At 44.4% G+C, this 24257-nt stretch overlaps 1 protein-coding gene and 1 long non-coding RNA gene across 5 annotated transcripts; one reads left to right on the forward strand and one right to left on the reverse strand.

Moving 5' to 3' along the window:
- Positions 1-7212: 7212 nt before the first annotated feature.
- On the reverse strand, positions 7213-16313 carry LOC121821275 (uncharacterized). 3 transcript variants are annotated; one of them, XR_006061997.2, is made up of 3 exons: positions 16130-16313; positions 15697-15880; positions 7213-11823 (listed from the first exon to the last, which is right to left on the reverse strand). It is a non-coding gene; the product is annotated as an uncharacterized LOC121821275 (long non-coding RNA). The 3 variants fall into 3 exon arrangements; XR_013043290.1 differs by lacking the exon at positions 7213-11823 and having other exon boundaries at positions 14340-15880; positions 16130-16270; XR_013043291.1 differs by lacking the exons at positions 7213-11823; positions 16130-16313 and adding an exon at positions 15995-16121 and having other exon boundaries at positions 14340-15880.
- Positions 16314-16321: 8 nt separating this feature from the next.
- Positions 16322-21890, forward strand: Znf281 (zinc finger protein 281). Of its 2 annotated transcripts, none has more exons than XM_016000973.3 (2): positions 16322-16500; positions 16721-21890. In XM_016000973.3, the coding sequence occupies exon 2, from the start codon at positions 16735-16737 to the stop codon at positions 19435-19437; it is 2703 nt and encodes a 900-aa protein (XP_015856459.3). In that variant the 5' UTR covers positions 16322-16500; positions 16721-16734; the 3' UTR covers positions 19438-21890. The 2 variants fall into 2 exon arrangements, with proteins under 2 accessions (XP_015856459.3, XP_076403622.1); XM_076547507.1 differs by having other exon boundaries at positions 16391-16500; positions 16717-21890.
- The last annotated feature ends 2367 nt before the right edge of the window (positions 21891-24257 follow it).

Raw genomic sequence — 24257 nt, forward strand, 5'->3', positions numbered from 1 at the left:
GTCTGGTACATGTGTAGAGTGACGCCCTCCTAACTGCCGGCGAAGGTCTGCGCTATGGCCATGTTTCATCAATCAGTGGCAGAGGGTGGGGCTGGGGAGAGTCGCTCACCAGTTAGGAATGCTTGCTGCCCTTGCAGATGGCCTGCGTTTGGTTCTCAGAGCAGCTACTTGGGGTGACTCACAACCACCTGTAACTCCAGCTCCAGGGGATCCAATGCCCTCATCCGGCTTCCGGCTCTGTCCAGAATCTGGACCCCCTGAACACGTGTGGCATGCACTCACACAGAAACACACACATAAGTAATAATAATTACAATAAATCTTAAAAAAAAAATAAAATAGTCATTAGCAGAGGAACTATCCTGGGTAAGTCGCATGTTTTAGGTTTGTATGTTTATGGGGAGTGTGTGTGTGTGTGTGTGTGTGTGTGTGTGTGTGTGTGTGTGTGATCAAGAAAGAATAAAAATAGAGAAGAAAGGTGTTTTCTTGATTTTTGCCATGTAGTAGCAGTGTTTAAGCATTCTAGTCTGTTCAATGCTTTTTTTTTTTAAAGATTACTTATTATTATGTATACAGTGTTCTGTCTGTCTGTATGCCTGCCCGCCAGAAGAGGGCACCAGACCCCATTACATATGGTTGTGAGCCACCATGTGGTTGCTGGGAATTGAACTCAGGACCTCTGGAAGAGCAGTCAGTGTTCTTAACTGCTGAGTCATCTCTCCAGCCCCTGTTCAATGCTTCTATGTGTATTTTTATTTGGTTTTGGTGGTTGTGATAAATTATCTCCATAATCCTACAACTTAAAGGTAACTGCATTAGAGGATGACTCCTGATCCTCCTGCCTCTGCCTCCCGAGTATGGGGATTACAGATGTGGACTCGCAGACTTTTGAATCTTCTTCTATGTAGCTGAAAGAACACTTTTGGGGATGTCTTTTCTTCACCTGTACATGTAAGTAGTTTCCCCCATGGCTAAAACTTTCCATGAAAATTATTTTGTAATGTCTGTATAATGTTACATCATACCAATACATGCTACTTTCCTTAACTTTTCCTTTACTCAGTCAGGACTTTTCCAATGGCATGATTCATTCTTTAACTAACCCAGGAGCCTTTAGACAAATTTATAATAAATAATAAATGTCTTAAGAAATTCACATCAGCTGGGCAGGGGTGGCACAGCCTTTAATCCCCGTACTTGGGAAACAGAGGCAGGTGGATTTCTGTGAGTTCGAGGCCAGCTTGGCCTACAGAGCAAGTTCCAGGACAGCCAGGACTACACAGAGATACCCTGTCTACAAAAATTAAAAAAAGAAAAAGAAAAAGAAAGAAAGAAATTCACATCAGTAAACTATGAAAGAAACATGGGTTATTACACACATGAAGTCAAGACAGGCATTCATGAGCACAGGTTCTGTGCTAGTCTGTAAGTCTGTTCTGTTTGTACAATGTGTTTATTATATTTTACAAAGAAGATTTGAGGTAGCTTTTTCAAGTATTCAGAAATAGGACAAAGCAGGGATGGGGAGATGGCTCAGTGGTTAAGAACACTGACTGTTCTTCCAGAGGACCTGGGTTCGATTCCCAGCCCCCATATGGTAGCTCACAACCATCTGTAATTCCAATCCCAGGGGATCCGATGGCCCCTTCTGCCTCGCTGGCGCTGCACACATGTGGTCCACAGACATGCAGGTAGGCAAAACACCCATACGCATAAAACAAAACAATAATACTAAATTCACAAGCGGATTGGAGAAACAGCCATCGTGGGAATGAGAACTGTGTTACATAGAAAACGGGAGAGCTGCCCGCATGGAATGAGTTCTGTTCCCATTCTCACTCACTTCTGTACCCATAATGTGAGCTGCCAGTTCACGTGTCTGTAATTAAAGCACTCTGGAGGTGGAGGCAGGTGGATCAGGAGTTCAAGGTCACACTGGGCTCCCTAAGATCTGTCAATAATGATAATAATGCCAACAACAACAATAATAAATAACATGTGAATGATGGAACCTGAATTGTCCTTTTTAGTTGTCTGCCTATCTGAAAGCCAGTGCTCATGATCTTTCCTTCCTACATTCACCTTACATTCACCTGTCTCCTGCTCTGTCCAGAATCTGGACCCCAGAGCCCCTGTCTTCCACACGATCACGAAAGATATTCAGTTCTATTTCTGCCCTATGTTTAAACATTCACAGCTCCTTAGTCCTTGTCAAATGCTATGACTTTTTTCGTTTCTTTTTTGAGCAAGTTTTTTCCCCCCACCACCCACCTCTGCTCTCACTGGCTATTTCTTGCTTCTCCTCTGGAGAACTCTCTCTTTTTTCTTTTTTCTTTTTTTTTGGGGGGGGGGTTGGTTTTTTTTTGTTTTTTTTTTTTCCTCGAGATAGGGTTTCTCTGTGTAGCTTTGGTGCCTGTCCTGGATCTCACTCTGTAGACCAGGCTGGCCTCGAACTCACAGAGATCCACCTGCCTCTGCCTCCCGAGTGCTGGGGTTTTAGGTGTGCGCCACTGCCGGGGGGGGGAAACCCTCATCCAGGGCTATTTAGTATCTTGTTTCCTAACTCCCCTGTGGTCATTCCTGTCCATCTCTCATCATTAACTTTTAAGGTGGTTTTAACCCTTAGAGTTCTTTTGAAAACTCTACCATTTTCCGGAGTAATTGACTACTTGTGCACTCAGCAGAAAATAGAAAGACCTTAGGAAGGTGGTCCACACAACAAATTTCATCTTATAAATTCTCCTCACCTTGTCTTTGCATCTCTGGCATGAGAGCTCTCATTAATCAGTGATTTTTCTCTTTTGCTTTAAAAAAAAATTACACTTATTGATTGAGAGGGGTGTGAGTGTGAAGGTCAGAGGTCAACTTGCAGGAGTCAGTGTTTTCTCCTCCCCAGGTGGGTTCTGAGGATTGAACCCAGGTTGGCGGGGTTGGGAGGCAAGCTCCTTTATCACCGACTCATCGAACCGGTCCTCTTTTCTCCTTCAATAAGGTTCAGAATCCCGGGCTTCCTGGGACCCTTTAGCATTCAACTTCATGTTTCCTTGACGTTGGTGCGGCTTTCTTCGATGCTTACAAACAAGCACACTGATTTCGAGCCTTCTAATCTGTGAGTCCTGGGGGAACCATAGTGAACCCAACCTTGGGACTCCTGTCTTCTCTTCCCCCTGCCCTGGCTGTAGATGGGCGGCAGGAAGAGAGGCACCCATCTTACGCCGCCCTGCTGTTCTAATCAGACTGGCTAGCTGATAGACTTGTAAACAAGCCAGAGCCTCTCACAACTGCTCACTCCCTGGACTGTAGAGATCGGGCTACTGATAGCCAGGTGAGTGGGATGGAGCCAGATGTTCCTCAAAAGCTGAAGGGGAAAAGCTGTTTCATCTCATGGGAACCGGAAGAGCCCACTTCTGTGGGACACATCTCCCTCCAGAGAACAAAAGAGAAGCAACCAGAGACCTCCTGGCCATCCTGAGAATTAATTGTGCAATTATTGATTCAACTCTGATAGCTAGCCCAGTATCCTTTTGGCAAGTGTCCTTCCCTTCTGTTTGTCCCTCCTGGTTGAAGGCAGGGCTCTTCTATTTGCAAATGAGGGGGCACTGGTTTATATATTTAAACTATATTTTGAAATCCTGTAGCTTAGACCTATAACGTGGTAATGTCCTAAATCACATATGACAAATCACTTTAACTGTAAAAAAACAAAAACAAAAAAGCAGCCGGGCGGCGGTGGCACACGCCTTTAACTCCAGCATTTGGAGGCAGAGGCAGGTCTATCTCTGTAGCCTGGTCTACAAATCAAGTTCCAGGGCAGCCAGGGCTACACAAAGAAAACCTGTCTGGCGAGGGGGAGACCCCAAACAGACAAAAACCTGCTACACCTGAGCAAGTTCACGCAGCACCCAGGAGCCAAAAACAGGAGCATCTTAAATTCGAGGCTAGCCTCAACTACATAGTGATTCCCTATCTCAAGACACAAAACAGCTGGGCCAATAGCAGCAAGCTTCTCTAGCATGCATTGAGACCCTCAGTTCTGTCCTCAGGAAGAAAACTTGAAAATTAGCCAATAGCCAACAACAAAATGCAGGTTCCTGAGACCAGCCAAGGACAGGCTAAAAGGAGTCTCTGTGTTGTTCTCTCTGACTTAGCAAAACATCAGGATCCCAAATGATCTCTTTAGTAATTTTAAATTTAGTGGAGAATACAATCCATTCTCTCTGGGTATTTTGGTTTTTGTTGTTGTTGTTGTTGTTGGTGGTGGTGGTGGTGGTGGTGGTGGTGGCGGTGGCGGTGTTTTGTTTTTATTTATTTATTTATTTATTTATTTATTTATTTATTTATTTATCTCAAGACAGGGTTTCTCTGTGTAGCTCTGGCTGTCCTAGAACTTGCTCTGTAGACCAGGCTGGCCTCGAACTCACAGAGATCAGCCTGCCTCTGCCTCCTGAGTGCTGGGATTAAAGGTGTGTGTCACTACCACCCTGCTTGATTCTTTTTTTTTTTTTTTTTTTTTTTTTTTTTTACTTATAGAATGAGGGTCTGCTATGTGTCCATCTGATAGCCAACTTACATTGCTTCGATAAGTAATGTCAGACATAAACCATTTACCAGAGAGGTTCATATTGAACTGGCTACCACACCGCTCACTGCAACGTCACTGGGGAAACAGGTATTGGAGAAAGACTTGACCAAAGAACACACTTGATTTAACTAAATCAACATTTCTTACTCTGCCACTGACGAGCCAAGGCCACCGCCAATCTATAGCTTTGTTACTTTGCCCCTCTGGGGAGAGGTTTTGCTGTATAGAGTCTACTCAATACTCCGTTCACTGCTTTCTAAGTATTGCCCCACCAGGCTTCTAAAACTGTTACCGAGGTCACCAGCAGCCATCCAGAAATGGTAAGATGTAGAGGCTAGGGCACCTGTTGAACTCAGTCAGATCCTGGGGCTGTCCCTTTCCAGCTTGGAGGCTGGCTTACCTCCTCTGTGCTGTGCATTAGTTTCTGCAACATACGGTGCTGCAGCCTAGGCGTGGAGAGACGAGGCGTAGGGGACAGGAACCATGCACCGTATTAATCACGGCTGCTCACCAGAACATTAGATCTTTCAAGGGCAAGGTCAGGGTTTCGTTCATAACTCTATCTTTAGTGCCCTGACATATAGTAGCTACTCAAATATAAATAGAATGAATTGCTAAGTCCAGAATCCAGTGGCGTTTTCAGGTACTTTAGTATTTGATACTACTGTGACAATCTACCAGTCACTCACTCACACAGCGATTACCTTGTCCCAACTGCTAAAAAGTTCTAAGCACTTCCCAAATGCAATTTACTTAATCCCCACACCAGCTCTGAGCGATAGGTACAGCCATTGTGTACCTTTTATAGACGATGAAATGCAGGAACAATGGAATTTAACTAACTTTCCCAAGCTTGCGTAGGTAAGCGCCAGAGTTTGTCCTGGAGCCCAGGGAGTCTGGTTTCCGAGTCTAAGGCCTGAACCTCTGTTTGCCTCTAAGCATTTCCCTCTGGTGAACTCTCTCCATGTTTCCACGCAAAGCCAAATAGCCTTTTTACCTATACTATTAGTTAATTAATTATTTTTGAGGCTCAGTCTCACCAAATAGCTCTCTAGTTGACCCAGAACTTAACACGTAAACCAGGCTGGCTTAGAAACTCAGAGATCCACCTGCTTCTGCTCCCTGAGTGCTGGGATTAAAAGTGTATACCATCATGGCAGGCAAAAGTCTCTTTTTATTTATCTAATCGCTTCTTCACTAGTTTTTTTTTTTCTTTTTTTCCTTTCTGCTTGTCTCTCGAGGGTTGATACTTTCCAGAACTCTCCAAAGCTATCGCCTTCTTTTGCACACTTTGTGACTGCCAGCTTTAACTTCCTGTACTTTGGGGTTTCCCATATCTACGTCCCTTCCCAACGTTCTCTCAAAGGCACACACATCACCTTCGCACTCCAAATGGAATCTTCTTACCTGCTCTGTCTAAATGTTTCTATTGCTGTGATAAATCACCATGACCAAGAGAAATTCTGGAAAGAAAGCGTTTATTTTGCTTACACTCTCATGTCACAGTTCACCATCAAAGGCGATCTGGGCAGGAACCTGGAGGCAGCAGCTGATGCAGAGGCCAGTAAGAAGTGCTGCTCACTGGCTTGCTCTCCATGGTTTGCTCAGCCTGCTTTCTTATAGCAACCAGGACCACCAGCCCAGGGATGGCCCCACCCATAATGCACTGGGCCCTCCCACATCAATCCCTAATCAAGAAAATGCCCCCCAGGCTTGCCTATAGCCCGGTCTTACGGCACCATTTTCCCAGCTGAGCTTCCCACCTCTTAGATGACTCCAGCCGTGTCAAGCTGACATTAAAAACTAGCCCGCACACCCTCCGAGAAACATGCATGCTTTTCTATTTAATTCTCTGCAAAAACAGTACCGCGAACCCGGCCCATCACAGAAACCAGAAATCCCAGAGTCACCTGTGCCTTGGCTCTGTCCTAGAGGTCCCCCGTGCTGTTAGCATCCACACCCAGTGTGCACTTCCCAAAGCTTCAAACTCGCACAACCGTGTCCTGAGTTCGGATTCTCTCATAGCTGGACCGCCCTAACAGGTCACCTTGTGCCTAACCTGGGCCACCTCAGACCACCTCCACTGCTGGGGAGTCTGCTGTTTGTTTCGACAGCGCTTGGGAGGTGCATGCATGGCCACACGGCTACATGCTCCACCCCAGTTTAATATTTATCTTTGAAATTTGACCACATGACTTTCTCAATTGAAATTCTTTAGTGACCGCCCCCCCCCCCATTCTTAAAGAAGAATAGCTGAATTTCTTACCTGACATGCGAGACCTTCATAACCCGATTCTTCTCTCTCTCTCCAGTTTTACCTCCTTCTCTTCTCTCTCAAACTTTGAGCCCTGGCAGTTCTGATCCCCCGGAAGATGGAGGTGCACCAAATGCCTTCCATACTGTGCCCCCATAGACTCTTTTTCTGTAATGTTCTGGCCCCGCCTGGGGCCTCTCTCATGACACTGCCTCCTCCTTTTTCAATCATCAGATTTTCAGAAACAGTTCTATCACATGCTCGACGCAAAGGAGGCAGAAACTCACTAGATTTAACTTCCCTCACACAACCCAGTCTTTTCCCCTGGAAAGACTGATGTGTGGACCACTGTATGACTAGCTCCTGTAAGCATTTCTTGTGTGTGTGTGTGTGTGTGTGTGTGTGTGTGTGTGTGTGTGTGTGTGTGTGTGTGTGTGTGTGTGCACGGACACGTGGAAGTTGGAAGAGGATTTGAAGGTCTTCCTCTATCTCTCTCCACCTTGTTTCCTTGACAAAGGGCTTCCCACTGGACTGGAAGCTGGCTGTTTTGGCTAGGCTGCCTGGCCAGGGAACTCTCAAGATTTACCCATCTCCACTGTCCCCAAGGCCTTACTGCTGGGGTTACAGGCACAGGTCGTCTCGCCCAGCTTTTATGTAGGCGCTAGGAACTCAAACTCAGGTTTCCTGGCCACAGAGCCGATGCTCTTGCCTTCAGAGCCATCTCCCAGCCCTGTTTCTTTTCATCTATCAATTGGGAGAGTGTTTTCATCCTTGAAGCTCTGGGCTTGATCTCCAGCAGTCCGTAAAACCAGGAGTGGTGACAGATGCCTGTGATCCCAGCACTCAGGAGGCCGAGGCAGGAACATGTATTTAAGGCCAGTTTGGGTGCTATAAAGTGAAACACACACACACACACACACAGGGGCTTTTTCTCGATTACTATTTTGTATAGTGACGACAATGAGTTTTAACAAGTGGAACTATTTAGACTTATTTTTAATGGATTTGTTGTATGTATATTTTATAGAGATATACATATATGATGATAAAATCCCTGATAGTTATTCTGTGTCTTTCTCCAGACCTCTGATCTCTTTCAGATTTTATTTTTAACTGTCTATTATATGTGTGTGGTGCCCGTTTAAACATAGTTTCACAGCCTGGTTTCAATTACTCATGGTTGACCTTGGTCCAAAATATTAATGAAAAATTCTAGAAATACGTAATTCACCAATTTCAAAGTGTGCTATTCTATGGTGAAATCTTTTTAAAAATTGGTTTTTTATGTGTATGGGTGTTTTGCCTGCATGCGTGTCTGTATACCACATGCGGGCCTAGCGCTCCCAGAACCCAGAGAGGGTGTCAGATCCACTGGAACTGAAGTGACAGGTGGTTGTAAGCTGCCATGTGGATGCAGGGAATCGAACTATGATCCTTTCTGGAAGAGCAGCCAGTGCTCTTAACTGCTGAGTCACCTCTCCAGTCCCAGTGTGAAGAAATATCTTGAGCCATTCTGCCCTAGATGTGAATCCTTCCTTGATCCAGCATTTCCATACTGTATGCCCCACCTCATCGAGTCCCTTGGCTCTCTGGGTGGTCAGGTCCCCTGTCTTAGTATTGCATTCTGCAGGGAGCTCCTTTAAGCAGGGGGGTATCTTGGGGCCAGTGTCCCATGGCTACTAGATAACATGTTTAGATCCTTATCTAAGTGCAGATCCTATCTTCTGGATTTACAGTAGCAAGATACAAAACATGAGATGCACTTTGGCCTGCCTTAGATTGTTAACAGTGGTATGTTTTCCAGTTTTCCTGGCATGCGTGTTTCTGGCTTGCCTCCTCCCTTCTCTGGCTTCCCACTAGGAAGCCAGTGGCCCTCTGGTGAGCATATCCTTCCCCGGTTTACCCCCTGAGAGGTGGAGTGAGAAAAGGAAGTGTTTTTCTTTTATAAAGATGAGCACAAAGTGTCCCAAGATGACTTAGCTAATAGAAACCTGAAAGCATGAGCTTAATTCCTGGATTCCACATAGAAGGAGAGAAGAGACTCCCAGAAATTGACCACTGATCTTCACATGTGTACCCTGCCACCCCCACCATACACACAAAATAACTGCATGAGAACATATAACATGTAGCTAATAAACACAGCCTTAACCCATTGTTCTAGCTGCCTAATGTTCCCAGGGATGAAGGTAGTACAATTTATTCAGCCACCCGTTTGTTGAGGGGCATTTAAATGTCTAGTTTTCTGCCTCTGTGCCCAGAGCTTCAAGAGACAACTTGAAATGTGCAGACTTGTGCAGTGATGGTTTTGTTCCCACGAGATGTGCTCCCAACAGGAACTACTTATAGAAAGTAGGTTGGAGCATGATTTATTTAAAAGATATAAAGAATAAAGAGATACCACACAGTCAAAGAAATTCAGCAAAGGATGCTGGGTGTGGTAGAACATGCTTGTAATCCTAGTACTTGAGAGACTGAGGCAGGAAGAAGGATCGTAAAATCAAGCTGATCCTAAAATCAGCCTGGGCTCCAGAATAAGACCTTGTCTCAAACACACATACACGCACACACACACTCACAAACAACAACAAAACAACTCAAAAAATTCATAAAAGTATGATAATATCTAACTGTGTAGGTACCTAGCAGTCTTTGATGGGAAAGTGTTTCCTAGCAACTGGAAGGGAAGGTATGTATCACTGAATGAGTGAATTCATTAGCAAAGAACAGGAGACAGAACCTGGCCCATAGCTTCAGAGTCACTCTTACGAAGCATGTTTCCTGTTTTGCTTGCTAGATTGGAAGGAAAGCCGGGTTATTTGAAGCACTATTAATTGACACTGAACCCCTGACCCTGTGAGCTACTCAAACTTTGAAGTAACTGAGCACGTGATACAGGAGGGTAACTAAGGAGAACTGGAAGTTCAAAGCCAGCTAGAGTTAAGACTTAGCTGCAGTGGGAAAAGTCTGTCTCCAAAATCAGTAGCCAAGCTGGGTGTGGTGGGGGTGAGCCTGGTACTCAGCAAGCAGAGGCAAGAGGCAGGACGACTGCAAGTTCCAGGCTAGCCTGGGCTACATAGTAAGAGCCTATCTCAACAGGCCAAGAGTTGGACTAACGCAGTGGACAGAACTTGCCTAGCACGTTTGAGGGCCTGGAGTTGTTCCCAGTGCCGCAAAATAAAACAAAAACAAGCACAATGGTGGGGGGGGGGGGGGGAGGAACCTGCAATATGCTTTTCTTTTCCCTAATTAAAAAAAATTTATTTTAGAAACAGGGTCTTGCTGGCTTATACTTTCTTATTGTAGCCAAGGCTATACTCAACTTGGGAACCTCCAGCCTCCTCTGAATGCTGGGATTACAGACACGAGCTAACACATCCAGCTATAATATGCTTTTGGTAAGCCTGATACTTATTTATTTACATTTCATAATATTTATTTTATTTTGAGACAGTCTCATGATGCCAAGGCTGTGCTCAAAGACGCCATGTTGCTGAGGATAGCCTTTGCTTCTGGTCCTCTTGCCTCCATGAGTGCCGGTATTACATCCATCAGGAGCAGTTTTATGAGGTGCTGGAGATCAAACCCAGGGCTTTGTCCATGCTCAGCTAGCACTGCCCCGAGTCAGCTACACCCCTGATGCCACAGGCCTAAATTTTAAGCGCCTCACCGTTGCATTACTCTGAAGCTGGTGACTTAAAACCATGGATGGGTCTATTCAAGGCCAGGGAAGAGTATTAATGATATAAGGAGGCAAAGGCTCGGCCAACCTGTCTGTGGTGGGACACCTGGAGCAAGCCTCAAAGCCTCCCTCCCCCTTTGCGGTGTCCACGTGCGGACGGACGAACAAACGGAATTATGTAAATCAAAGTACAATGAGAATGTTATCCATACATTAGCATTATCTGTGTTACTCTTTCCTGGGCACACGCTGTGCTGAGTGCCACCGCCCTGTGTGCTGAGTGCCACCGCCCTGCTGTTTGTATCGCCAAGAAAGAACGCGTTATCATGTCAAAGATACGGGCTTTGAAAAAGTCCTGAAATGGACCGCAGAAGCACAGAGTAATCAAGAACATAAAATAAAACAACAGACTCGCATCCGTCACTGACCCTGTCACAGCAGTGGCCCAGTGGACTTGTGCAACTGTGAAAACAAGCACAAAGCTGCCCTGCTTTTCAACGTGTCGCCGATAAGTGAGACAGAGATGGCGTGTTTTTCCCCTTTCCCTTACATCGCTATATTTAGCGCCTGTAGAGTATCAGATGTGACACCCGGTGTTCTCTTCCCGGTCCTGGCTCCTACCCACAAACTACACACCTGCTCGCAGGAATCTGGCTGCGTTCTGGGTGCTTCCCGTGAATTCCTGCCACCAGAATGCTGAGGACGCTAGGATCCCTACAGGTTAACGCACTTATGTAAGTCATTTACATCTTGGCACATGTAGACTCGGGATGGACATGCCTGTGGATTTCCTGGCGGGAAGCACTCTCCAGGTGTGAGGGCTCTTTCACCCTGGAAATGTGGCACTGTGCAGGAAGACGGAAAGTTGGTGTGGAAGTTCCAGAAATCTCAGTGCCGGTTAAAGACTGGCAGCTGGTCCCCTCCAGCTGTGCTTGAAGGTATTTTTCTCTGCTGGCTGCAAATGCAATGAACCACTATGACTCCAGATGCTGATGTACAAATGTCTCTGTTTGAGTCTATGCATGGAGAAGAGGTGTGTTTGCACCACGAGAGTTTATGAAATCTGCAGAGTCAGAAGGCAGTATGTGATCAGAACTCCAGCAGCTGGTGATACTGTGGGGAACATTCCACCCTGTGCCGGACCTACAGACAAATGAGTCCTAGTTTTAATGTATTACTTTCCACGGCTGTGGCAGCATGTGGGAGATGCCTCAAGAGAGTCGCAGAACCCCTGGGGTATCTTGAGGTTCAGACTTTCGCGTGGTCTGTGGAAGCCACAGCGGGGTCTGCTGGCATGTGCAAAGTCTGTCGGGTGGAGGAGAAAACAAAAAACACAGAGAAAAAGGAAACGTGGAGATTGAAACTGCCTGTGTCCAAAACCTACTTCCACTCTAGACCCTGTTTTCAAAAAGGAGAGCATTAACTACATCACGATTTAAAATAAGTAACAGAGACAGAAGCCCAGTGAGGAACTCTGGGTCACCCTTCACATACTGCCCTGTTTACCAGAACGTGAGGGAAAACATGATTTTTCTTAACCCTTCCTTTAGAGAAAACTGACCTTACGAAATTACATATAAATTATATGAATGGTCACAGAAGAGTTATTTGATTTTCAAACTCTAGATTTTATGTAAACAGCTGGGTTCCTAATATAGATGTCATAACTTGGATTATGTAATATTCAGGAAGTTTGATTTGATCGTGGAATTCATTTATTGCACAAAGTAAAATATTCCTACTTCAATAATAAAATTTGAGTGACCTGGGCCTCGTGACCTGACTCAGTGGGTAAAGATGCTTGGTCTTAGGCCTGACTACTGGAGTCTGACTCATGAAATCCCTGTGGAGCCAGTGGAAAACTGCGGCGTGCGCGCACACACACACACACACACACACACACACACACACACACAGTGTAAAAAAAAAAGAGATTGGAAAGGGAATTATCAGTGGAAGAGGCATTGCTAGCTAGCGTCTTTGTCTGCTGAACCACCTTGCTGGCCTGGCAGATCAGTTTTATTAACTTCCATATATTAAGATGTTTAGGTGGATTTTTGTTTGTTCGTTTGTTTTGTTTTTGAGACAGGGTTTCTCTGTAGCTTTGCTCCTTTCCTGGATCTCGCTCTGTAGACCAGGCTGGCCTTGAACTCACAAAGATCTACCTGCCTCTGCCTCCCGAGTGCTGGGATTAAAGGTGTGCACCACCACCACCACCACCACCACCACCACCACCACCACCACCACCACCACCACCACCACCACCACCCGGCTATGTTTAGGTTTTGTTTTTGTTGGTTTTGAGACAGCGTCACTGTATAGTGCTGATGGGCCTTGGACTCACAATGTAGCCTAGCTTTGAACTCACAGAGATCTGCCCTCCTCTGTGTCTCCAGTGCCGTGATTACAGGAGTACACCACACCTCTTCGCCCAAGAGTTTTAGGTTCAAGTGACTTTTTAATAGGTAGTGGAGGAGCACGCCTTTAATCCTAGCACTCAGAAGGCAGAACTCTGTGAGTTCGAGGCCAGTCTGGTCTATAAAAGTGAAGTTTAATTTGTATTTTACAATTTTGTCTTATTTTGACTGGTGCTGAGGATTAAACCTAGGGCTTCTTCACACATGCTACAAAAGGGCTCTACCACCATCCTGTATCCCCGGTCCTTTCTGTATTTATCTTTTGATTCTGAAACAGGATTTCCTTAAATTAGCCAGCTGGACTTTTGATTCTCCTGCCTCCACCTCCAGGGTAGCTAGGATTTCAGGCCTGCACCACCAAGCCCACCTAATTAAACATTTCTAAACTAAAGGCTAGTAAGCACATATAGAACATAATTAGACTGTAGCATGAAATCTAATAATGTAAGGTTTTGTCTTAACTGGAACTGATATCTTAAACCCACTGACTGAGTTACAAACAAAAGCTTCCCCCCGACTTTTTGGCAGACCAGAGAATCAAACCCAGAGCCTTGTACATGCTAAGTAAGCACTCTAGCACCAGCAACATCTCCAGCCCTTTTAAGTCTTAATTTTAGGAGCAGGAAAGATGGCTCAGCAGTTAAGAAAACTGGGAGACACTGGAGAGGCAGAGGTAGGTGGATCTCTGTGAGTTCTTGGTCAACCTGGTCTACATAGAGAGATCTTGTCTCAAACAAATGAAATCTTTTTTAAAATTAAGTGTCATTTTAAAAAATTATTTGTACTTCCGGGTACGGTGACTTAAGCCTCTGACTTCAGTGCTTGGGAGGCAGACATAGGAAGAACAGGCATTGAAGACCAGCCTTGACTATATAGTGAGACTCTGAAATGAACCGACAGTGCATATTGATTATCTTCTTTTGAAGACTTATTTACTTTATGTGTATGAATTTTCACGTGCATTCATGCTTGTGCACCTTGCGCATGTCTGCAGGATCCCCTGGGAACTGAACCCTGATCCTCTGCGAGAGCAACAGTTAACTGCTGAGCTACATCTGAAGTCCCCTATCATCTATTTATCTCTTTACTTTTGAGGGTCCGAAGGAGGCTGGCTGTTTTTCCTGGTACTGGGGTTCAAGCCTATAGCCTTACCCACAGCAGGTAATCACAGTACCACTGAACTATGTCCGTAACCCCTAGTGTTTAATCTTCCAATTATTTCCCAATTTTGTAGCATCAAAGATTTTTAACAAATATACTGAAGTTGCTGCAGCCTAAAGCAGTGCTTAGAAATATTAATGGCTAGTGCTGTTTCTAATATTACTTTGATGATATCCCGACTTTCATCTTTTTCATCCCCCAGCTGCCTCCCAGAAACTGATACATTGATTTCCCCAATTACAATTTTATGTAGTTGGATGCTATTTTTATTTTCTATCCCTGAAGAACTGAAGAGCACAAGCAGTGTAAGTGATGTGCTGGTGCGTTGTCGTATAAATGCTCAAGGTACAGCTTCTAATGGTGAAAAACGGGAAAATAAATCGACCTTGATGAAGTGTGTCTTCTTTTGTCTGTTCCCAGGAAAGTTTATTTCAGGTATTTCCACTGCTGGAATGATTAGCGTTAACAGCTTTCGCCCTCCATTTTATTTTACAGGGTCTCTTCATCTTCTTGATGTATGGGGTGTACAACACAGAGGTAAGTCTGCTTGGAGTAGCTCAAGGCTGACAGAGTGAATGAGAGAAATGACAGGTTTCTTATCTTGATAACTGAGGGACAAAGTTGGCTTCTCATATGAGTGTCCTACTGCCCTTCATGCTTGGGCTAGCTTATATGCATCCCAGCTTACTATTAAACACTGACACCCCGAATAAAGGGACAGCCTCATTTCTCACTGGCACCGACTAGCATTTTATTACCGCCTGAAGTTTTTGAATTTTCAGTGTTTAACACTTAGCTATACTTGACAGTTGCAGGAAATACTTACATGTAGTTGCATAGGTTAGAAAGGTACAATGCCACATCAAACTACTCATAAAATACAGTTTTTTAACTTTTCCAGGCAGACTCAGAGAGGCCTGTGGAAGTAAAGAATACTCTTTATGGTTTTAATTGTGAAATTTGTCAGGGAAGTTCTTTAATTGCAAGAAGTCATCTAGTGAAACACTATGAGAAAACGGGCTGCAATTTCTTTAAGAAAACATGTAATACCATGTAAACAACTACTGCCCAGGTCCTTTTATTAAAAATGTCAGTGATGTATAAATACTCCTAGGAAAGTTACTGGTTTAGATTTTTGCATGCTCACTGTGAAAGTGAGCGCCTTTTACACATTATTAGGCACTAAGGAAATACTTATTTGGTTTTGTTGGTAGAGTTTTGTTGTTGTTTTTCCCTGAGACAGGGTTTTTCTGTGTAATAGCTCTGGCTGTCCTGGAACTCGCTTTGTAGACCAGGCTGGCCTGGCAGAAATCTGCCTGACTCTGCCTCCCAGCACATTAAAGATGTGTGCCACCACTGCCCGGCTTGTTGGTAGAACTTTAATTTCAAGATTTTACCTGATTTTCCCTCAACTGAATAATGGGCAATTTTACATGAGTTTCTAGGCCTTCTATTACTGAAATGGGCGGGAGGGTGGGGTATGTGTCCTAGCAGAGATCTTAGAAAATAACAATGGCCAGTATTTTACAGATGAGGCTAGAGAGCAAGCAACGTGACAAGCCAACGCAGACAACTGAGAAGGTATGTGGCATTTAAATACCATCTGATGATGAAGTATGTGTGGGCGTGTTTTACAGGACGGCTGCACCTGGGATTACACGTGGTTTCCCTCTGCAGTAGCCTTCAGGTAGGTTGGCAGTGAGACAAGTTTTTGCAACGGTACCTCTATGGCGGTCTCAAAGGCTCCTCCAGCAAATGGAAAGACGCGTTATTACCGTCCCCATCTGAAAGGAAGGGCAACAGGTATCTGGAATCAATGCTCTTGCGAGTATAATGCGTTCAGACAGAATCACAAGTGCTCAAGGAATCCTTTTCTAGGTGTGATTTTGATTCAATACCTAGACTGCAAACCCTAACGCGAAGAAAGTTCCAAAGCCCGGTCCTCAGTTTCTCCACCTTCTCCAGCCCCTTTCTCCGCGGCTCCCACGCCACGCCACGCTGCCACACGCTCTCCCGGCGTCCCCCCGACTTACCGCCCCTCGGGGTTCCACCTCCTGAGCGTCTTTTCCCCCAGAAACCCTCAGCCGCTCTCTGCCCCTCGACGCAGCCACCAATCACGTCCCCTGGCTGCGGAAGCCCCTCCGCGGTCGGGCTCTGAAGTCCCCGCCCCTCCTGCCCAGCCCCCAGCAGCTCCGCCCAACCGCCCCCTTGATTGACAGGCCGGCCAGGCGGAAACTGCGGCGCAGGCGCACTGAGCCCCTAGAGCTCCCCTCTGGTCCGGCCGAGGAGTTCCCGGCAGACACCGCGCCGCGGCTGCGCAGAAGCGGGGAGGCTTTTAATTCCATTGTGGAGAGGACGGCGTTATTTTTATTAACTGGAGGCGACGGCGGCGGCGGCGGAACCCGTAAGTGTGGCCGGCGGGCCGGGCCGGGCGCGGGGGCGGCCAGGAAGGCCGCGGGGCCGAGCGTGCCGGGCCGGAGGCGGCGGGGCTGCGGACGGGCGCCGGGCGCGGTGCGGGCTGGGCGGCGGCGCGGCGGGTCCCAAACGCTGCGGTGGTCCCGGCCCGGGGCCCGGCCCTACCGCCCTTCTCCCTCTTCCCTCCTCTCCCTCCTCTCCGCAGCCAGGCCTCCTCCGGGGTATGAAAATCGGCAGCGGGTTCCTCAGCGGCGGCGGCGGTCCCGGCAGTAGCGGTGGTAGCGGCTCCGGCTCCGGCTCCGGCGGCGGCAGCGGCTCCGGCGGCGGCTCCGGCTCCGGCGGCTCCGGCAGGAGAGCAGAGATGGAGCACACCTTTCCCCAGGGTATGGTTATGTTCAACCACCGGCTCCCCCCGGTCACCAGCTTCACCCGGCCGGCGGGGACGGCCGCCCCTCCCCCGCAGTGCGTGTTATCCTCCTCTACCTCCGCAGCCCCGGCCGCAGAGCCCCCCCCTCCGCCAGCCCCGGACATGACTTTCAAGAAGGAGCCGGCGGCGTCAGCCGCGGCCTTCCCTTCGCAGAGGACCTCCTGGGGGTTCTTGCAGTCCTTGGTGAGCATCAAACAGGAGAAACCTGCGGATCCCGAGGAGCAGCAGTCCCACCACCACCATCACCACCACCACTATGGGGGGCTGTTCGCTGGGGCCGAAGAGAGATCGCCAGGCCTAGGAGGCGGGGAAGGGGGGAGCCACGGCGTCATCCAAGACCTCAGTATTCTCCACCAGCATGTCCAGCAGCAACCAGCCCAGCACCACCGCGATGTATTATTGAGCAGCAGCAGCAGCAGCAGGACTGATGACCATGGCAACGAGGAGCCAAAGCAGGACACTAACGTCAAAAAGGCAAAGAGGCCAAAGCCAGAATCTCAGGGAATCAAAGCCAAGAGGAAGCCAAGTGCATCTTCCAAACCTTTGGTTGGAGATGGAGAAGGTGCCGTCCTCTCCCCAAGTCAGAAACCTCATATCTGTGATCACTGTAGTGCTGCTTTCAGGAGCTCCTATCACCTGCGGAGACACGTCCTCATCCACACAGGAGAAAGACCTTTCCAGTGCAGCCAGTGTAGTATGGGTTTCATTCAGAAATACCTACTGCAGAGACACGAGAAAATTCACAGTAGAGAGAAACCCTTTGGATGTGATCAGTGCAGCATGAAGTTTATTCAGAAGTACCATATGGAGAGACACAAGAGGACACATAGTGGAGAAAAGCCATATAAGTGTGACACTTGCCAACAGTATTTTTCAAGGACTGACAGATTGTTGAAGCACAGGCGCACATGTGGTGAAGCCATAGCAAAAGGAGCCGCTAGTGCAGATCCCGGGTCATCGAACCATAATAGTATGGGTAATCTGGCTGTGTTGTCTCAGGGAAATACCAGCTCTTCAAGGAGAAAATCGAAGTCCAAAAGCATAGCTATTGAAAATAAGGAACACAAGACTGGCAAAGCAAATGAATCACAAATGTCAAACAATATAAACATGCAGAGTTACTCAGTAGAAATGCCTACTGTGTCTACCAGTGGAGGCATAATTGGTACTGGGATAGATGAACTGCAGAAGAGGGTGCCAAAATTGATCTTTAAGAAAGGCAGCAGAAAGAGTACCGACAAAAGCTACCTTAACTTTGTGTCACCGTTACCAGATGTAGTTGGACAGAAATCCTTGTCTGGTAAACCAGGTGGCTCACTTGGCATAGTGTCCAATAATAGTGTGGAGACCATTGGTCTCCTCCAAAGTACAAGTGGCAAACAAGGTCAGATAAGTAGTAATTATGACGATGCCATGCAGTTTTCAAAGAAGAGAAGATATTTACCAACTGCCAGCAGCAACAGTGCCTTTTCTATAAACGTAGGCCACATGGTCTCCCAACAGTCAGTCATTCAGTCTGCAGGTGTCAGTGTTCTGGACAATGAGGCACCCTTGTCACTTATTGACTCCTCAGCTCTAAATGCTGAAATCAAGTCTTGTCACGACAAGTCTGGAATTCCTGACGAGGTTTTACAAAGTATTTTGGATCAGTACTCCAGCAAATCAGAAACGCAGAAGGAGGACCCTTTCAATTTAACAGAACCACGAGTGGATTTGCACACCTCAGAACACTCAGAATTGGTTCAAGAAGAAAATTTGAGCCCAGGCACCCAAACACCTTCAAATGATAAAACGAGCATGTTACAAGAATACTCCAAATACCTCCAGCAGGCTTTTGAAAAATCGACTAACGCAGGCTTCACTCTTGGACATGGTTTCCAGTTTGTCAGTCTGTCTTCACCTCTCCACAACCACACACTGTTTCCAGAAAAACAGATATACACTACATCTCCTTTGGAGTGTGGGTTTGGCCAATCTGTTACCTCAGTGTTGCCATCTTCATTGCCAAAGCCTCCTTTTGGGATGTTGTTTGGATCTCAACCAGGTCTTTATTTATCTGCTTTGGATGCTACACATCAGCAGTTGACACCTTCCCAGGAGCTGGATGATCTGATCGATTCTCAGAAGAACTTAGAGACATCATCAGCCTTCCAGTCCACATCTCAGAAATTGACTAGCCAGAAGGAACAACAGAAAAATATAGAGTCCTCAACAAGCTTTCAGATTCCATCTCAGGAGTTAGCTAGCCAGATCGATCCTCAGAAAGACATAGAGCCTAGAACAACGTACCAGATTGAGAACTTTGCACAAGCATTTGGTTCTCAGTTTAAGTCGGGCAGCAGGGTGCCAATGACCTTTATCTCTAACTCTAATGGAGAAGTGGACCATAGAGTAAGGACTTCAGTGTCAGATTTCTCAGGGTATACAAATATGATGTCTGATGTAAGTGAGCCATGTAGTACAAGAGTAAAGACACCCACCAGCCAGAGTTACAGGTAAGGTCTCAAGAGTGACCAGGCTGGGAGTCTTCTAATGTAATTTTGTTTTATTTTGAGAACACTGCCATTGGAATGTTTCTACACGATCCTATTAAGAATAATGTAATGCCCTTTCAATGCAACTTTTCATATTTAGTTTATTTTGTTAGTGTGATTTTAGCTGTTTGTATTATGATTTTTAATCAAAATCAATAGATTAAAAATAGTTTGACATTCAAAGTGACAATGTTTAGCAATCAAACTTACTTGTATAGATTGTCAGGGAATAGCCCAAAAGTTTTAAATGCAAAAAAAAACAAAAAAACAAAAACTACAGGAAAAAAAAAAAAGAAAAGAAAAAAGAAAAAAAAAACTTTGTTGATAGGATTAAGGTTATTCTAATTGCTTTACTCTCAGGAAAGTGTAATAACGCATGGGAATTCTGTACGTTATCACCGTAATGGAATATCCAATTTACAAATAGTATGATACACATTTCATTGTTTAAGTTAAGGGATCTTAAACATTTCAGATTGCTCTTTCTGGGCTGATAGAATATACATTTCATCATTTAAGTAAGGGATCGAAAACATTTCAAATGCTATCTCTGTCTGGGCTGATCCAAAATTCTGAGATTGTTGGCTACCTATATTTTGTTGCAGCTTTTAAATATACTCCAAACTTCCAAACCCACATTCATTCCAGCTTGGTAGAACAAATATTCTTGGATCTTTGATCAAAGCCTGGAATGATAGCTTTAATAAAAGAAAGAGGAAAAAAAAAAGCACCCTCTTTATCCAACTGTAACAAGGCTGTAATTCCATTAAGTGATTCTGTTAATGTCTAGTACAGTGTTAAAACCCAAGTGGTTGGTTGGTTTCAGTATTAGAAAGTAAGTTGGATTTGCATAATACATTGAAATTTGGGGTATGCATTATTCATTATACATGGCCTAAAAACATTTTCTCACTTGTGCTATTACTTACCACCTTCACTTCTGGTTTTTTGGTACTTGTTCTTAACTTCCTCTTAAAGTTCTAGGCCTTCTTTCTTGTTCCTTCTCCCTGTCGTGATGGTTTCAATTTTAGAGTGATTTATCATCTAGTAGATAATTGATTATGCATTTTATATGTCTTATGGCATCTAAATACTAAACAGGGTAAACATCCCTGACATCACCTTTTTTTTTTTTAATTAAACAAACCCAATACAGATGTCCATGTACAAGCTATAGATATTAAAGGGTTGTAATTCCACCTGGTAGCATAGCTTGTGTAACAGATAAGAGTGTATATTTACTAATGCCATCAGAACTCTTGGTGAAATTGCAGCCTTTAAGTGTACATTTTGAAGGGGTGTATTAGTCAGTATTGTACAGGGATCTTGTCATCAGAACTTGCTATGAACGCTAATTGCCATTTGAAGCTACTGGTAGGCAGTGGCTCCGCTCTAAACCACTTTTTAGCAATTGTATTTTTTTCCTGATTATATTTTTTAATGTACTTTGATGTTTATGCTGATGAGTTTCTTATGTACTTTTGGTGATGTTTCAGTCTTATGAACTCTTCTGACGTCAGAAAAGTACCACTGGTTGTTTGCAGTCTTATTGTGTAATCAGCCTACCACAGGCTTCCATGTATAATAAAGTAATTAATATTGTGCAAGTGTAAAACACTTCTGTTATAAAAGCAGTGTTTTGAAAATAAGAAATTATTAAAAAATGGTTACAAAATACTAGTTAATTCCCTTTTCCCACCTTCCTTTAGCTTTAGTTAGCTAAAGGGTACCAACTTGTCATTGAAAGATTCTTAGAAAATGTGTTTAATTCTTTTACTACACTCAGTACTAAAATGTCTGTATGTCTTACTAAGTGCAGTAAGTTCTGTTGGGTACAGAGACAAGTGTGATCAAAGGATGGAGAGGACCTTTACCCCTGTATCTCTTAAGCTGTATGATTTCTCTCTCTCTCTCTCTCTCTTTTGTTTTATACAGGTTTTGAATTTCTTTAACTTTTATTGTGTGTACTGAATACTACATATGTATTATTCTGATTGTTTGCTCTAGTTTACTACCAATAAAAGTCCTGTTAATCACAAAAATTGAAGAAAGGAGATATCACTTAGTCATATTTTTCAGTTTTCTGTGGATTACATTTCATAAAATATTCATATTAATGCTATAAATTGTAATTTAGGAGCTTGCGTTTTTTATTGTATTTTTAATGTACTTTGTCTTTCTAGGTTTATACGAAAATGCATTGAATATTTTGTGTGAGGTGCACAATAATATAAAGAATAGAAATCTAATATGTAAATTATACTATATTGAAACTAGGTTAACCATCCTAAATATTATCCTAGGGAGATTATTTATTGAGGCTCTATTTAAAATCATATCGCAGTATTTTGGCTCAAGGTGTTATATATCCTTTTGCCTCAAAGGGTTATAATAAAATTACAGAATGATGGATTAAAATGGTCTTGAGCATTTTTAGTAAGAAAAAAGAACTAAATTGCAGTTAACGTGTTAGGAAGTTGAGAGCATAGATATTAGAAGGAAAAGGTGAAATTGTAATATAGAAGATGTAGTAAAGGTATTTGATAAAAGAAGCTGAACATGGTGACCATGCCCTTTGTCCCAACACTAGGGAGGCAGAGGCAGGTGAATCTCTTGAGTTCAAGGCCAGACTGGTCTACAAACTGAGTTTCAGGCCAGCCAGGGCCACAATGGGACCTTATCTGAAAGAAAAAGTTGCACATCAGAAAACTTCTGTGAGGTTTAGTGGTATGGATATTGATGGACTAGGAGTCAAAATACCAAAAGGTAGAATGCTCTTAGAGGCTGTGTGTACATGTGTAAAGGTAAGCATGGGCCTGTACCATTAGAAGGTAGGATAGCTTGTTTTGCCGTAGTTACTCCCACACTTGGTTGTCTCTTGGAGTTGAGTGCTAAGCAGAGACCTCACTCAATCTTAGATGACTCCAGTTACCTGATTCCCTGCACAGCTTCTTTTCCCCAGATTAGCTCAAAACAGATAAGAATTTCAAAACCCACTTGCCTGCCTTCTGTTTTCCTTTTATGGAATGTATATAAATTTGATCATTTTAATTAAAAACCTGTTTTTAAGACATTAGACTATGTGTGGGCTGAGAATATAGATCGTCAGTTAATAGAGTTCTTGCCCAGCATGCACAAGGCCCCTGGGTTGGTTTTATCTCAAACCAAGTAAGCCAGTACTAGGGAGGTGGAGGCAGATAAGTTAAGGGTCATCTCTGGCTACATAGGAGGTTTGAGGCCAGCCTAGGTTACATGAGGCCCTGTCTCGAAAAGAAGGCATTAGGTGTGAGGTAGAGGGCAGTGCTGTGGGTTTCTGTTGAAATACACAGACAATGGTAACTACCTTTCAGCAATTACTGAGCAGTAGTTTGTGAGGTGATTTTATGAGAATAGAATAATGTGCTTAACTTTTTAAATATTGCAAACATGATACAAACATCTACCTCAGATTTCAAGTATTGCACTAATTAGGCAGAACGTGTCCATTTTAATATGGTTTTCATCCCTGATAATCAGCATTTTATAATTAAGTTTAGTGACCTTTCAGCCTGGCTGGGTGTCAGTTTGAGCAGCTAACCTCATGTATAACCCTTAGCCTCTAAATTCATAGGTTCTTGCTGAACTGAACTTCCCTGAAGAGAGAAGGGGGAAAAAATTTCAACTACCAACTATTTTTAGAGTAAAACGTTCTAAAGGCTATCATTTTCTGAGTTTAGCGGTCTCATGTTCTCAGTAGATACAGAATGATAGGATGTAGTTCTCACGACACAGGGCAGGACTGCCAGTGCCAGGATGGGTCCCCAGCTGCTGAAGGTAGTGTCCACAGTGCCATGGAGAGAGGGATCTGGGCAGGTGATTAATCTGCTTGTGCCATCTGAGATGCTAGAGTTCCTGGTGGATTTTTAGGGGAATTATGTTATTTTTTTATGTCCTTAACTTATTCCTTAGAACAAACAGCATTAAAGGTAGCACCTTGGGATTCTATTGTCTTACCCTTGATTAAAAAAAAAAAAAAAAGAATTTGAGACTACTTAGTTTTAATGAGGGCATTACCTTTATGAGGACATACACTTTTAAAATTCTGCTTTGCTTCTTGTTTTGCTTAAATAAATATTTGAGTGTGACTAACTTATGTAGGTTCTAAATTTTTGTTGTTTTGTTTTTTGAGACAGTGTTTCCCTGTGTAGCCCTGGAACTCTGTAGACCAGGCTGGCCTGGAAGGGTTCTAAGTTCTTTACTTTATAGCTTATGCAGTGATATACTACCTAACAGTTTGGGGTTCACAGACTGGGCACTTGGTAGAGTCCAGTGCCTCCCTGAGTGCACATTAGTGGAAATACATCTGCACATGGTAATATACAGGTCAGTCAACAAGCATATATCTCATGTATGGACACCTATTAAGAATCCCTTAGAAGATGCCTATATTCTGAAATTTTATTGTACAAATAAAAAATTAATGCCTGAAATGTATCCAGTGATAAATTTCTTCATCTGCAGCTTACTCCCTCACCGTCTGTGGGAGACACTTGGGTTATAGAAAGCCTTGAAGTTGGGTGATAGGCCAGTTGTGTAGAACCTGGAGTTCTTGGCGCACCTTCTCATCTCACCTTGTAGGTGCTTAGGCTTGACAGTGTTTCCATCAACAAAAATGTTAGCAATATCATCATTGGCCAATTCTGGAAGCTCTTCAGTTGTACAGAAGCAGATTCTGGGGATGGACTGGCAGATGTGCAAGCAAGCACAACCAGCCCATACCGTTTTATGTAACAGGAGTCAGACTAC

This window comes from Peromyscus maniculatus, chromosome 11 (assembly GCF_049852395.1).
Source record: "Peromyscus maniculatus bairdii isolate BWxNUB_F1_BW_parent chromosome 11, HU_Pman_BW_mat_3.1, whole genome shotgun sequence".
Classification (NCBI taxonomy): domain Eukaryota; kingdom Metazoa; phylum Chordata; class Mammalia; order Rodentia; family Cricetidae; genus Peromyscus; species Peromyscus maniculatus.

Excerpts from the sequence above, each read along its gene's own strand:
- Znf281 (XM_016000973.3), top strand. The coding sequence starts at position 16,735 with ATGAAAATCGGCAGCGGGTTCCTCAGCGGCGGCGGCGGTCCCGGCAGT.